General features: G+C 45.3%; 1 protein-coding gene across 13 annotated transcripts in view; it reads left to right on the top strand.

The window, feature by feature from the left end:
* Nucleotides 1–12335, top strand: part of LOC144128233 (uncharacterized) — a 68821-nt gene extending 56486 nt beyond the window's left edge. For 4 of the 13 annotated variants that reach the window (XM_077661472.1, XM_077661483.1, XM_077661477.1 and 1 more), the window contains exons 5-6: nt 9485–9619; nt 10328–11978. Coding sequence is in view for 1 of the 13 variants with exons in the window: in XM_077661484.1 (XP_077517610.1) it covers nt 9485–9619; nt 10310–10318 (144 nt within the window). In the remaining 12 variants the exon portion in view is untranslated. Of the gene's footprint in view, nt 1–9484; nt 9620–10309 lie in introns of all 13 variants that reach the window. The other 9 variants (XM_077661479.1, XM_077661478.1, XM_077661481.1 and 6 more) reach the window with 6 other exon arrangements.
* Nucleotides 12336–12702: the final 367 nt, after the last annotated feature.

Here is a 12702-nt window from a genome sequence, read left to right as displayed (position 1 = left end):
AGAGACAGGAAAGGGAAGGAGACAGTCTTTTGCTTCATGCCGTCGATTGTTCGTTGTTCTGGCTAGCGGTAGTGCAGGGGAAGTTGGAGAGCGCTCGATTCGCCTCTACTCGCCGCACCAGTTCGGCAAAGTTCTGTGGCGGTGCCATTAGTGTGTAGCGCTAGTTCTGGCAGTTTGAGCGCAGTTTGGCACTCTCTGCTTCCAAAACGGATGGTCGAGTGCAGGCCTGGTCATCTACTAGCCTTGGCGACGCCAATGAATCGCAGCCAGCTGTTTAAAGCCCACATCAGCGGCTGCCAACATATCGCATCTCGTGAAGAAATGTTCAAACAGCACATCACAATAAAATGTTGCCATGAACCAGCCTCGATGCGTGCGTGTGCACCTTGTGACATCTTTGTCGTTTACAGTGGTGTCAGTTGCGCGTAGCTGTTTCTTTGGAGAACTCAAGCAGCATTCTAGCTTGTCGATGAGTGGAATTACTTGAGTCTCCGCTGTTTATCACAACGCGCAAACCATCACCTGTCTTCACGGCGGCTGCAGCTGCAATATTTCGGCGCTAACCACTGAGAAGGTGCACAGTTTTCCTGAACTATATTCGAACTTCTTTCAAACGAATGCCATGGTTCAGAGGGCACCATGTTCCACCGCTTAAATGAATCCATGTGAGGTGCAGTGCCGCGAGAACCAGTTCATGTGGTGCAGGTGAATCGAACGGACCTATAAGTCTGGTACCGGTCGGGTCGACCGAACGGCTTTCTGTTCGGTCTCCACTGGTGCACCACGACAGCACCGGTGCCGATGCCGAACTGATGCCGAACACGACCCCACCGAGAACATTCAGCTCTTTTGCGCAAAAGACGCTCTCGCGCGGACATGCGTGAAAGGTGAGCGCCCCCGCCCCCTCCTGCAGTGGCCATTGCAGCTGAGACAATAGACGGGGGCACCACACCTACTACTACCCTCTGCTTTCATCCTGTCTTTTCACATTTTTATTTCCCTCCTACCTCTCAGCTCGCTATCCCTTTCCTTTTTGCTGCCCCAGCTTCGGTGCTCCTAGAGACAATGGCAGATGCGGGGCAGCAAAAATCTTTTCCTTTCTTTTTGTGTTATGGTTCTACTACTGGCTTTGCAGTTAAGGGTACTCGCAGACTTCTCCTGAACAAAGAACATTCCACTCTGGACAACATGGGGACAAAGTGCCGTCTCCTTCCCTCTCTTTCGCAGGCTTGGCTGCATGCATAGCCACAGAAATCGACGTGATTGGCTGGAGGGCTCCCCCTGAGTTGCATGTGCCGCTTCGTTCGTTAGTTGTAACAGACTATAGTGCTGAGAAGTCCCCTCCCCCGGAACTGGCACAGAGGATTGCCTCCTTCCCTTTCCGGCTTAGCCAAGAGCTGCACGCCTGTCCTGCAGTCGGGGTACACTGATAGTGCCAGGTACAAAAGGCACAGATTGCAAATGTCTCACTTCTTGACGCCTGTTTCATCTCTATCGTGTAGCGACCGAAGAGGTCGTCAGGCGGTGCGTTTCGAGAATGGATCGGGCCCGTATCTCAGCCAAAAACAGTTTCATGCCACCCGGGTGCCAGACCCATCCGTCGCTTCAGCACCCATTGTGTTCCGCTTTCATTTGAAGCTAACTCTAGCGTGTTGCCTTGCTATGTTCTGAAAGGTGTCATCTAACCATGCTAGCAAGGCTTCACACGCGAGAGCTTAGGCGGATTTTCGTTTGTCTGTTTGTCCGCATACGGCATGTGTAGCCACTGTATTTCATTTGCGTATACAAATTCACTGAAAAATTGGAACACTGAAGATCCAACAGAATGCGATCTGGTCAATGCGTCTAATTATTTAGTATTTACAGAAAAAAATTGCTTCGGAAGCAATGGACGTTGTTTTATGGAATAAAAATCGGAAGCCAATTATTTTGGTGCGAATGTGTGAATGCATGGCTACTGCCCCATCTCAAAATGATTTGCTACCAACCCAGGAAACCAAAGGGCGGGCTCAATACAAAAGTACACACGTTTCTTGCGTGTTCCCTGTGCAATAAATACGACAATACACCCTGGTTACATTCAAATAATGAACAGTAGTCCACCCAATATACTGGTTCGAAAGCTACCAAGGCATGCACTCTGCTTTTAGTGCATTATCACGGGAAGCTGAAGCAAGACAGGGGAGCAGCTACCAACGTTCTTCCATAGCGTGCCACTCTTGACAGCACGTTTCAGCGTGGAATAAAATACTGTGGGGAAAAAAAATATCGGAAAATGATTACAAGCATGTTATGGTTGCCTGACAACAGACGGTGTGAAAGTAATAGCTGTTCCTTCAATTTCCAGATACGCGTGCGTGAAAGCGCACGCGCTTTTTCCATTTTTGATTCAGATGGGGCAGATCGACGCAAGGCAAGTAAGCTATACATTTCAGCACGCGCTGGAAAATTCTAGAGGCAATAAGCAACATAATGATGTAAACTGGATGCAAGAAAGACGTACGTCTAACATAAATAAGAGCATGCAGATGAGGGTCTAAGCAGGAGAGGGGAGGTGGATGCCCAAAGTGCGCCTACAGAACTATTCCTTTGTGATCGACCCCTTTTTTGGCAACATTCCTGCCCCCCCCCCCCCCCCCCCCTTCTCATACAATCTTTAGTCTGTGTCCACCTCATGAATGATATGCATGTATACTGCATATTTGTGAACCTTAGAAAAATTTTGTCTAGGTTGATCGGAATTGGTTGCAAAATGCCGCTGCATGTACGACGAATATTTTTTTCTGAGGTGAACACATTCCGACACCCTGTAGTGCTAACCTTGTAGGCAGCAATTTCACGTCTCTTGTGCAATGTCAATTCATCTCAAGGGTTAACAGAAATTGACAATTGCCCACTTCTCTATACCTTGTTCTTTACCAACCCTAGTTCCTAAGGTTGGACAAGCATCCGCCGAGCGCTGACTGAAGTTGTCAAGCTGTCCGTGTTATAGTTGTATTATCATAGATGTAATATCATTTGATAAAAAAAAATAATTTTTTTTGAGCGCTAGAGTTGGCAGGGTGCACTCTAGACAAGGAGTGTTCAGACTACTTCTAATATGCAGTGATTGCACGTGCAAAAGACGAGGGCAGAAGGAAGGACACAAGAAAGGCACCGACTTCAACTATAAGGTTCATTGAAAAAAAAACGCCAGAAATATATACGTGGGACATAAACAAAACATAAATAATTTGCATGATTTCACACCTTTCCTATTTTTGGCCTCCGCTTTCCCTTTTTGCGTACTTAGTAATTTGCGCTGTGCAATTATGTCGACAATGCATCACTAACTCTCCCAAATTTCCACTGTATCGATGTTGTGCCTTAGGCGGTGCGGGCTGGGCAGCATTATTTTTTTTTCTTTGTCCATACTAATGTATGTACAACTCAAGAATGAAGCGGCACATACCCTCAAAGGAGGCCTTCCAGACAGTAACGTCGACTATACAGCTTTCTGTGGCTATGCAGCCAAGGCTAAACAAGAGAGAGAAGGAAACGGTCCTTTGTTCCTGTGCCGTGCATCCTTATCCCGAATAAAGATCACCCCACCTCTGATGCTGTTTAGACAAAGACGGTACCCTCTTTGTCCCAGCTCTCTAACCCTTTCCCTTCACCCTTCCACAACCATAGCTCGAATAAAGGAAGCCCCACTTGCGACGAGAAGGAAAAAAGGGCCTTCTTCCCTCTATAGCTTAGCCTTGGCTGCATAGCCTCAGAAAGCTGTTCGGTCGACGTGCTTGTCTGGAGGGCCGCTTTTGAGGGGAATATGCTGCTTCGTTCTTGAGTTGTACCCGACTATCGTTGGTGATCCAAGTCCTTTATTTGTGTCACGGGCATTAGGCAAACTAGCAAGCCGCAGATCAGCTACCGTGTGTGGTTGTGGAAAACCGAGCAAGGGGCAGGCAGAGAAAGAACCATGCCGAACTACCCCAGCCAACACCTCCCCCCACGCACGAGGGGGACAAGCAGCCGGGTTTGCCATGGTTCGTTTGTAATCCTTTGAAGGCAGGCGCAGCAAAAAAAGAGAAGCCTTCACGCAGCACAAGTCAAGAAAGGACCGGACACATATCTCAACATCTCAACCAAAACCAGCCTCGGGTCGCTCGGGGACAAGACGGGAAGACACTTTCTCAGTCATGGATCAGTGTCGTAGCCTGGTGGCAGAATCTCAACTACTCGCAAGATGGCGACAGTGGAACCGCCACCTTAAGGCTGTGCAGTCTTAGACTCGCGCTGATTAAGGGGAGAGCCCGCTTTGAAATCCCAAAACCTGACGAAAAAAAAATTATTTTTTGAAAATTGTTGTATTTGCTTGTACGCCTTGCTTCATCTCTTAAAATCGACAGGGAGGTACTTCATAAAAATTTCATGAACCACAGCAGCTCTGCGTTGGGGCAAAACCTCAAACAGTGGGCATTTTTCTTCGTTACTGTTTTCTGTAGACATACCTTGCAAAGCGATTCCTCATCACTATTTTAGCTATATTGACCCCATTTCTTTTGTTCTACTCCTAGGGCCATACTACCAGACAGCATTCTTTGTATTTCAAATTTGTGAATTTTAAGTTCCGTGCATGAAATTTTCTGCTCACTCTAGACATGTCAGCGGGCACTGCACCGCAAAAATTGAAAACCAGAATTAGTGCTTTGTGAAAAAAACCTCTGCGAATGTTTTGGCCTATACCACACCAGTAGGAAAGTATTGAATGTTGAATTAGACTTCTGCCATATTTTCTTGACTCTGCAGCCTTTTCACAAGATTCAGAGGAAAAATATATATAGAAAACAATTTTATGGAGTTATAAGAGGGAAATTTTGTTAGAGTAGTCGTAAACCTGTTTTTGAATGTGCTAGAAAAATTTCATGTACGTACATCAGGAAAACTCTTAGGCGTTCCTCGGTGAATCTTTTGTATGCATTAGCAGCCAAATGTTCGTTATATCCGAGGTTGACATACTCAAATTCCAAGGTGGTCAACTTTCGTCTGTTAGATCCGAGGTCCAGACACGAAAGTTCATGATATCCGAGGTGGCACACTTAGGTTCGTTATATCAGAAGTAACACATGAAAATTTGTTGCTTCCGAAGTTAACACGCAAAGATTCGTTTTCTCTGAGCTTAACATGAAAGTTCATTATATCCAAGATGGTGTACTAAGCAATGTTATATCCGAGGCTAATACACAAAAGGTTGCCATATCCCCTTCAGGCGCCAATTAAATCTGCTGAAAGGAAAAATCTTTTTTTGCATAAATAATGATCAGTAGAGTAAGCAGAAGTGATGGTGCAAAAAATTACGCAAAAATATTCATATTTATGCATATTTTATTCGCGTCCACATTTGCTTGCCTTTTCTAACTGATTGTTAGACATGAATAAATGTTTACCTGTGAGAATGTACGCTTCAGGCAATTGTTCTGTGGTTCATGACTTATAAAACAGATAAAAGCAGTCATTCTGTGATGACAGGCAAAGGAAAATTCGGTATTTCGAGCACTGTACGTGGCTTTTAGATGTTGGAGCCTTCACGTCGGCGCCGTTGTGTAATGGATGTGCTAAGAGGCTAGGGCAAATGGTTGCTTCCATCATAAGTAATGCTTCAAGTCCGGCTGCATTGAAGGGGTCTCGAGTGATCTGAGCACCAGTGGGAAGGGAGAGAGAGAGAGAGCATCTGACGGCCTGTTTTACACATGGTTTTTGCAAAAATGAGAAGTCATTTTCACGGTCGTTGTTTGCTCAATTTATGTCAGAGACTTCAAACAAACTATTCCCACTCTCCACCAGTGTTCTGATTGTTGTTTTGTAGCCTTGGAGCTGAGCGGCCAGATCTCAACTGACCATGGTGTGAGAGCACAGGTCCCCCTTTTCATCTTCCCGTGTGTAGTGCTGCCAATTTGTATTTTTCTCAGTCTCGGGTTTCATACAAAACATACTGAATCTTGCTAAAAACCGCAGCGAAATTTGAAAAAAGATAGAGGAAACTGTTCTAACTGCCACTGAAAATGGTTGCTTCCTTCGGATTCATGCGTTCTACAATCTAGCACAGGTGGTCTCTGATCCCTTTTTGAATATTGGTAGGGGGCCTAAGACCCTCCTAGACTTCCCTGACTTTAAGCACTGGTCATAGCACGCTGTGTTTGTCGGCAGCGGCTCAGCTAAGAGGCGGTTCTTCATTGCTCGGTTGGCCGCACTTCTTTGGAGGTGTTCCTCCATCACCTATTTTCATGAAAAACGCTTCTGCGCTGAATTTGTCCAACGTTCTCTTTGTACAAGCATAGTTTTCAATGCCCATAAGCAATAAGCCCATTTCGTACCACACGTCCACAAAGAAACTGCGCGTTGTGGGGAGAAAACGCCACTTCGATATTTTCGGCAAAGGCGCCATGTCCACATTTGTGGGCGCGCCACTGTAAACATCCACCGCAGCACTTATTCTTCGTCTATGACGATGAAAATTGGTGTGCCGTTTCTACATAAGCGTATTGACACATTCCGAGACCTAAATTGCGTCATTCACGATCGTTTGTAAAGATAGAATTCATAAAGAAAGCTATTTACTCGTCCCGCCTAAAAAACCACATGATGCACATATTTCCTTTTTTTTTACCAACACATTTTGCTGTGGCTGCAAGAGATGGTGCCACAAACTTGACAGGAAGGGTCAAAATAGTAAGAGCGCAGTATTAAAAGGTGGAAATTCGCCTTGCTTACGAAAATATGAGGAGGCTTAGGTGCCACGTCCACATATGTGGACATGACTGAAGGGGATATCTGAGATGGCATACTAAGGGTCATTATATTCGAGGTAGTATACTAAGTTCGTATAGAGCAGACAAGGGAAGGGAAATGAGGGGCTTATGACATACATGACGGAAGTCAACAGTCACTGAAAGAAAGGAGCAGAGGGGATGTTTTTTTTTTTTTTAATCTGTGGTGTTCGTCAGTGGGAGCTGAATAAGGTCATTATCTTGAACGTAATTGATTAGAAAGCAGACACATGCTGCCTTTTGGATCCGAACCCACGATCTCCGCATTTAGCGTCCTAGTGCTCTACCAAATGAGCTAAGGCGAATGCTGTGCAATCTTCTGCTTAGCAGAAGAAAAATTGCTCACATGCCGCCATTGGGATTCGAACCCAGGACCTCCGAATTTAGCGTCCAGTGCTCTACCAGCTGAGCTACGGCTACGGCTGTCCAATCACTGGATGCTAAATTTGGAGGTTGTGTGTTCAAATCCCACCAGTGGCAGTGTTTTTTTTTCTGCTTTGTAATCTATTATCTTTAAAATAATTACCCTAATAAGCTCCTGTTGATGAACACCATAGATTATAAAAACATTCCCTATGCTTCTTGGTTTTGGTGACTGTTGGCTTCCGTCATGTAAGTTCATATAGGTAATATACTAAGTTCATTAGCAGCGCAGTGGGTGTGGGCAGGTTTCCCACCGGTGACAGGTGGGCCATAGAATAATATTCACTTAAAAAAACGACAATTTTGTTCTGAAATAAGCTGTAAAAAGTCAGGTGGACCTTGAAAAAATTAAAACCAAAAGTCCAACCCCTGTTTATAGTGAATAGAATTGAAGGCTGTTAGCGCTTGTGTTTGTCCCCTGTTTTGTTGCTGCGTTATGGATCATAATGCATACCCACTAGCCCGAACCACCACCTTGAAATTAAAGTTCAGAACTTCTTCGGAGAATGTTTTCATATGGCACCTATGACATATGATTAAGCAGCATGCCATCATTCAAGTTGCTAATCGTGGAGAGTGTTCCACCTATTGATATCTGCTGTTGAATGGATGCCATATGTGAGGAAAGCCTGCCTTGGTATTGGGTGCATTGAATGTGAGTGGCATTGAAGGTGTGTGTGCAGGCTGCAGCACTTATGTGTAACCACATTCAGTATGAGAGATGTGCTGCTGGCACCTGTTGAGGAACTTACTAATGGGTGGCCATTGCAATAAGTAGGGGGTGGTGGAACACTCTGATGTGTTGCTTGGCAGAGTTAATCACATCAGTAGTTATGAACTTCAGTTCGAGAAAACATGTTCCAGGTGGGTCCTTTGTCAGGCGACAAACCTGAAGCAAGCCGACCTGTACATGTACCAACAGAATTTGGCTCATTACTAAGTAGATGGAGTCACCTTTGACATAGTATCCACCAGAGATGATTCATCGGCTCATCACTATGATCAAACAATTTTAGGGTGTTCCATTGAATACAGGTTTAGTAGCTCTTCTTTCCCAGAGGGGTGGGTTCTTGCTGCAGCCATCGGCCAGCAAAGTGATGGTCACCACCTTTTTGAGACTGTTGATGTCGCATGTCTCTCTTTTTGTAGCATGCAACAACTCTCAGCTTAACATAAATTTGCAGAGAGGAGTTTTGAACTTGTGCTTACATCAGTGTAGAGCTTGCTGAAATAAAGATATGGCCAATCATGACCACACTCGACCTTAGACTAGTTGTGGGACCAATATGATGTTGCATAGAGTAGCTGCAGCTCCAAGTCATCTTCCATGCTGTTTCCCCGAGATAAAAACAGTGTAAACTTTATATTAAAGAGAATAGTCTTTATATTAATAACATTTACTCGTTCTCACTCTCCCCAAGTTAAAAAATACTATGCACTTAGCGCCAAACAAAAAGGTCACCTCTGCAGTTTGCTGCAGGTGTCAGCAACTGCCCTCGTCCTTCTGCAGTGGCATGAAAAGACTGGTACATTGCTAGTGCACAGTTGGCAAGACTTCATGGCTGCTGGTGGTGACCATATTGAAAACTGATTTGCTCGTGGGAAGGACATCCCGAACTGTAATATGAATGCGATATCCTTCAACTCTGTTAACAAAAAATACAGCCCAAGGACAAAACTTGTACTTTCTCTTCTTTAATAGTGGGAATTCATGGTTTGCATTTATGAGAAGTAATTAGGTAAGTTTTCTTAGAGATGCCACATGGTAGTTGTGAAGATGTAGAAGTATATTTTAGGGGGTGTGGGGGCCAATTTTTTATGCCATGTTGAAGGTTGTAATCATCATGAACTGTAGTGGAAGAATCTCTTAGTTGCCTTGTGGAATGCAGGACTCTCTCGTTTATTTTAATATGAGCAAATTTTGCTGTGGCTTGCCTATTTCAGTGTGCCTGAAGTTGGCAGCATTGGTTCATGTACTTCGCATCTGCAGGTTCAGTGGTGGCGTTGGGCTTGGCAAATGGTCTTGGTCTTGTTTACTATTTTATCATGATGGTATAAGCTTGAAAAAGGTTTGGATTTTTGCAAGGTTGGTCAGTTTGGGCTACAAGGCTATTGCCAAGATATTTAGGAATATGCTGTAGTCGTAGAGGCAGATCAGTAATGCTTCCAGATGCATTTTTTTTTATTTTTGGTACGGACATGCACCACCATGTGGTCTAGCTGTTTTTATGGCACAGTTACTAATTTATTTGCAGACAACAACAGCTGCCAGGTGGTGTGGTGCACTCAAGAGGTGCTTCTTGGCATCTCCACTGATGGTCACTGAAGGACAAAGGGAATTGACTGCTTTGTCCTTCGAACACCGGTTACACAGGAGACAAGAGCTGCAGGTGAGGAAGCAGCATGGTGCCTGCATTAGCAAATCCAGTATGCAATGAAATAAGTCCATTCATATCTTGGTTCACTTAATGCCTTTGTCATGGTGACATTTGCGTCTTAACTTGGCGTGCCCATTTACAATTGTCTCCCCAATTAAATGCGTATGCCTGGTGGAGAATTCAGAGAAGGAGCGATGTTGTGCCTTGCGTATTGATCACTTTGGGGTATGTTGGCACCGAACTGTATAGAGAATCCACTTTAGTTGGTGGTGGTCGTGGTAGTGTTTATTCAAAAATAAAAAGAAAGATAAAAATCGAAAGGAAGGAAAAGATTTTTGCTAGCCCCGGTATCTGCCATCACTATGGAGGCACCTGAGCTGGGGCAGCAGAAATAAAGGATAGCAGGCCGAATGGAGCAATGAAATAAAAGAGGTGGGGGGACAGTAAGAAAGGATAGGGGACGAAATAACATACTCAAATACAATATTTACACAATAATACATATATACAGGTTGCATGCATGGTGAGTCCATAATATTAGTTGATCAAGCATCACAAATATCTGGTTCCTGTTTTTGCGCTGGTTACATAGTTTTGCCAAGTAATGCTCTTTGCTAGCCAATGATAAATTTCAGCTTGTTGGGAGCAACAACACTGAAATGTGTTTAACTGACAATTGAATTTTTTTTTGTATCCTGGCAGATGCAATGACATGCACAGCTGTTCATCTGGAGTTGATATACGGCTTTGTGGGTGGAGAAACAGATGGAGTGACGACGTCCTACGCACCACAAGTACCTGTGTGCTGTCAAGACCACAGCTCTGGCCTTTGACATCTGGATATTACATGTGCCATCCTTCGTGACATTGGCTGACTCCCCCCAGCAAGCAAGCAACAACAGTGCACTGGCGTCTGCTCAGCATTCAAGGGAATTGTGATTAGTGTGTGCGTGCCCTGTATATAGTGTGCCTGAACATCACATTATAGTAGTAGTGTGATGGTGTGGATTGTGCCACTATGGGTTCCGGGTGGACAAAGAAAAGAAGTGTGGCCGCGTGCGGGGCGAGCCGGTGCGCGTGCACAATCGAACGTTGGAGCTCAGCTTCGAGGCAGTCGTGGCAGTGGGTGGCTGAGTGGCGGGTCGTTCTTTGGAGCTCGGCATTCCCCAAGGCCAGCTAGCGTGCTCCGTCCAGGCATTGAGGTCCGGAGTCTGGCTGCCCGCCCAGCACCACGCTACCCTGCCCGCTGATTCCAGCCTCCCGGTAGCCAGGCGGCCTACCGACGAGCACGCGCCTGCTGATTCCGGCCTACCAGTAGCCAGGCAACCTACCAACGATCACGCGCCTGCCGACTCCAACCTCCCGATAGCCTGGCGGCCTACCGACGAGCACGTGCCAGCTGACTTCAGTCTCCTAGTAGCCAGGCAGCCTATTGACAAGCACTCGCCTGCAGATTCCAGTCTCTTGGTACCAGGCGGCCTACCGACGCGCTCCTGCCTGACCGTCACTTACGTTTTCATCTTAGCTTGGTGTCCTCATTTACAAATGTCTCCCCAGTTAAACGCACATGCGTAGTGGAGAATTCAGAGAGGGAGTGATGTCACGCCTTGTGTATTGATCTCTGTGGAGGATGTTGGCACCGGATTGAATACAGAATTGGTATTAGTTGAGCTGGATCACAAGTATCTGGTTCCTGTTTTTGCACTACATAGTTTAGGCAAGTAATGCTATTTGCTGGCCAATATTAAATTTCAGCTTGTTGGGAGCAACAAAACTGAAATGTTTTTAACTGACAATTGATTTTGTTTTGTAACCTGGCAGGTGCAATGACATGCGTGCACATCTGTCAATCTGGAGTTGATATACGACTTTGTGGGTGGAGAAACAGATGGAGTGACGATATCCTGGCAGGTGCAATGACATGCTTGCACATCTGTCTATCTGGAGTTGATATACGACTGTGTGGGTGGAGAAACAGATGGAGTGACGATATCCTGGCAGGTGCAATGACATGCTTGCATAGCTGTCAATCTGGAGTTGATATACGGCTTTGTGGGTGGAGAATCAGATGGAGCGACAACCTCCTCCACACCACAAGTGCATGTGTGCTGTCACGACCACAGCTGTGGCTTTTAGCATCTGGACATTACATCCTTTGTGTCATTGGCCGACTCCCTCCTAGGAAGCAAGCAACAACAGTGTACTGGCGTCTGCTCAGCATTCAAGCGAATTGTAACTAGTGTGTACGTGCTAGTTGTATATAGTGTGCGTGAACATCACATCATAGCATCATATTAGTTTTCACATTTGTTCAAACTGGCTGGTAGGGTTAATGTGCAGTGCCTTAATAAAATCCTACATTGTTGCAGTTCTCTGGGTTGCTTCATATCATTCTTCATTGGCATTAACTGTGCATGCTACACCATGCACATACCTATTGATCATCACCATTATACTGTCACTATCTCACCCTTGTGCATTCTTGCCTTTTTTCTTTCATCAAGGCACCATTGCCACCAGTTGAGCCAAATCATCATCTGTGCAGAAGTTTTGCTTTGGGTCTGCTCTAATGATTTTAAAAGAAATGTCTCTTCTTTACTACTTATAATTCTAGCTTCGGACATGTTTCTTCAAAGGTAATTTATTATACATGTAGCATACATTGCAGCTTTTGCGCATCCACTTGTGGAATCGGTGCTTAAAGTCTTGCCATCTTGACTGCTCACAAGCATCATGGTAGAGCCACCTTCTTTGGAGGATACGGCAGGATCGAAGCTTTAAGTTGCAGCTTTGGGATGGACGTGTCGAGAGATCTGCAGCCAGTTCTGTTGGTGGGGGGTGGGTGTAGTCTTCTTTGCATTAGAATAGCTTGGTTGTTCTTGAGCACCACTGTAGATTGTGGTTAGGGCATGTGCAGTGGTGGCAGGTATTGTGCATTATTGTTTGCCATCTTCTGTAGCACTGTGTGTGATAGTGATAGTGCCATAATAGTACAGCCCAATCACTGTGTACCTGATGCTTCGCAAGCGCAGAGAATAGTGCTTTGTTTGAGCACAGTTGAGAGGTCATATGCTCTTGCAACAGTTCATTCCTAT

The sequence above is a fragment of the Amblyomma americanum genome, chromosome 4 (assembly GCF_052857255.1).
Source record: "Amblyomma americanum isolate KBUSLIRL-KWMA chromosome 4, ASM5285725v1, whole genome shotgun sequence".
Taxonomy (NCBI): domain Eukaryota; kingdom Metazoa; phylum Arthropoda; class Arachnida; order Ixodida; family Ixodidae; genus Amblyomma; species Amblyomma americanum.
This window is presented reverse-complemented; position numbering and strand designations above follow the sequence as displayed.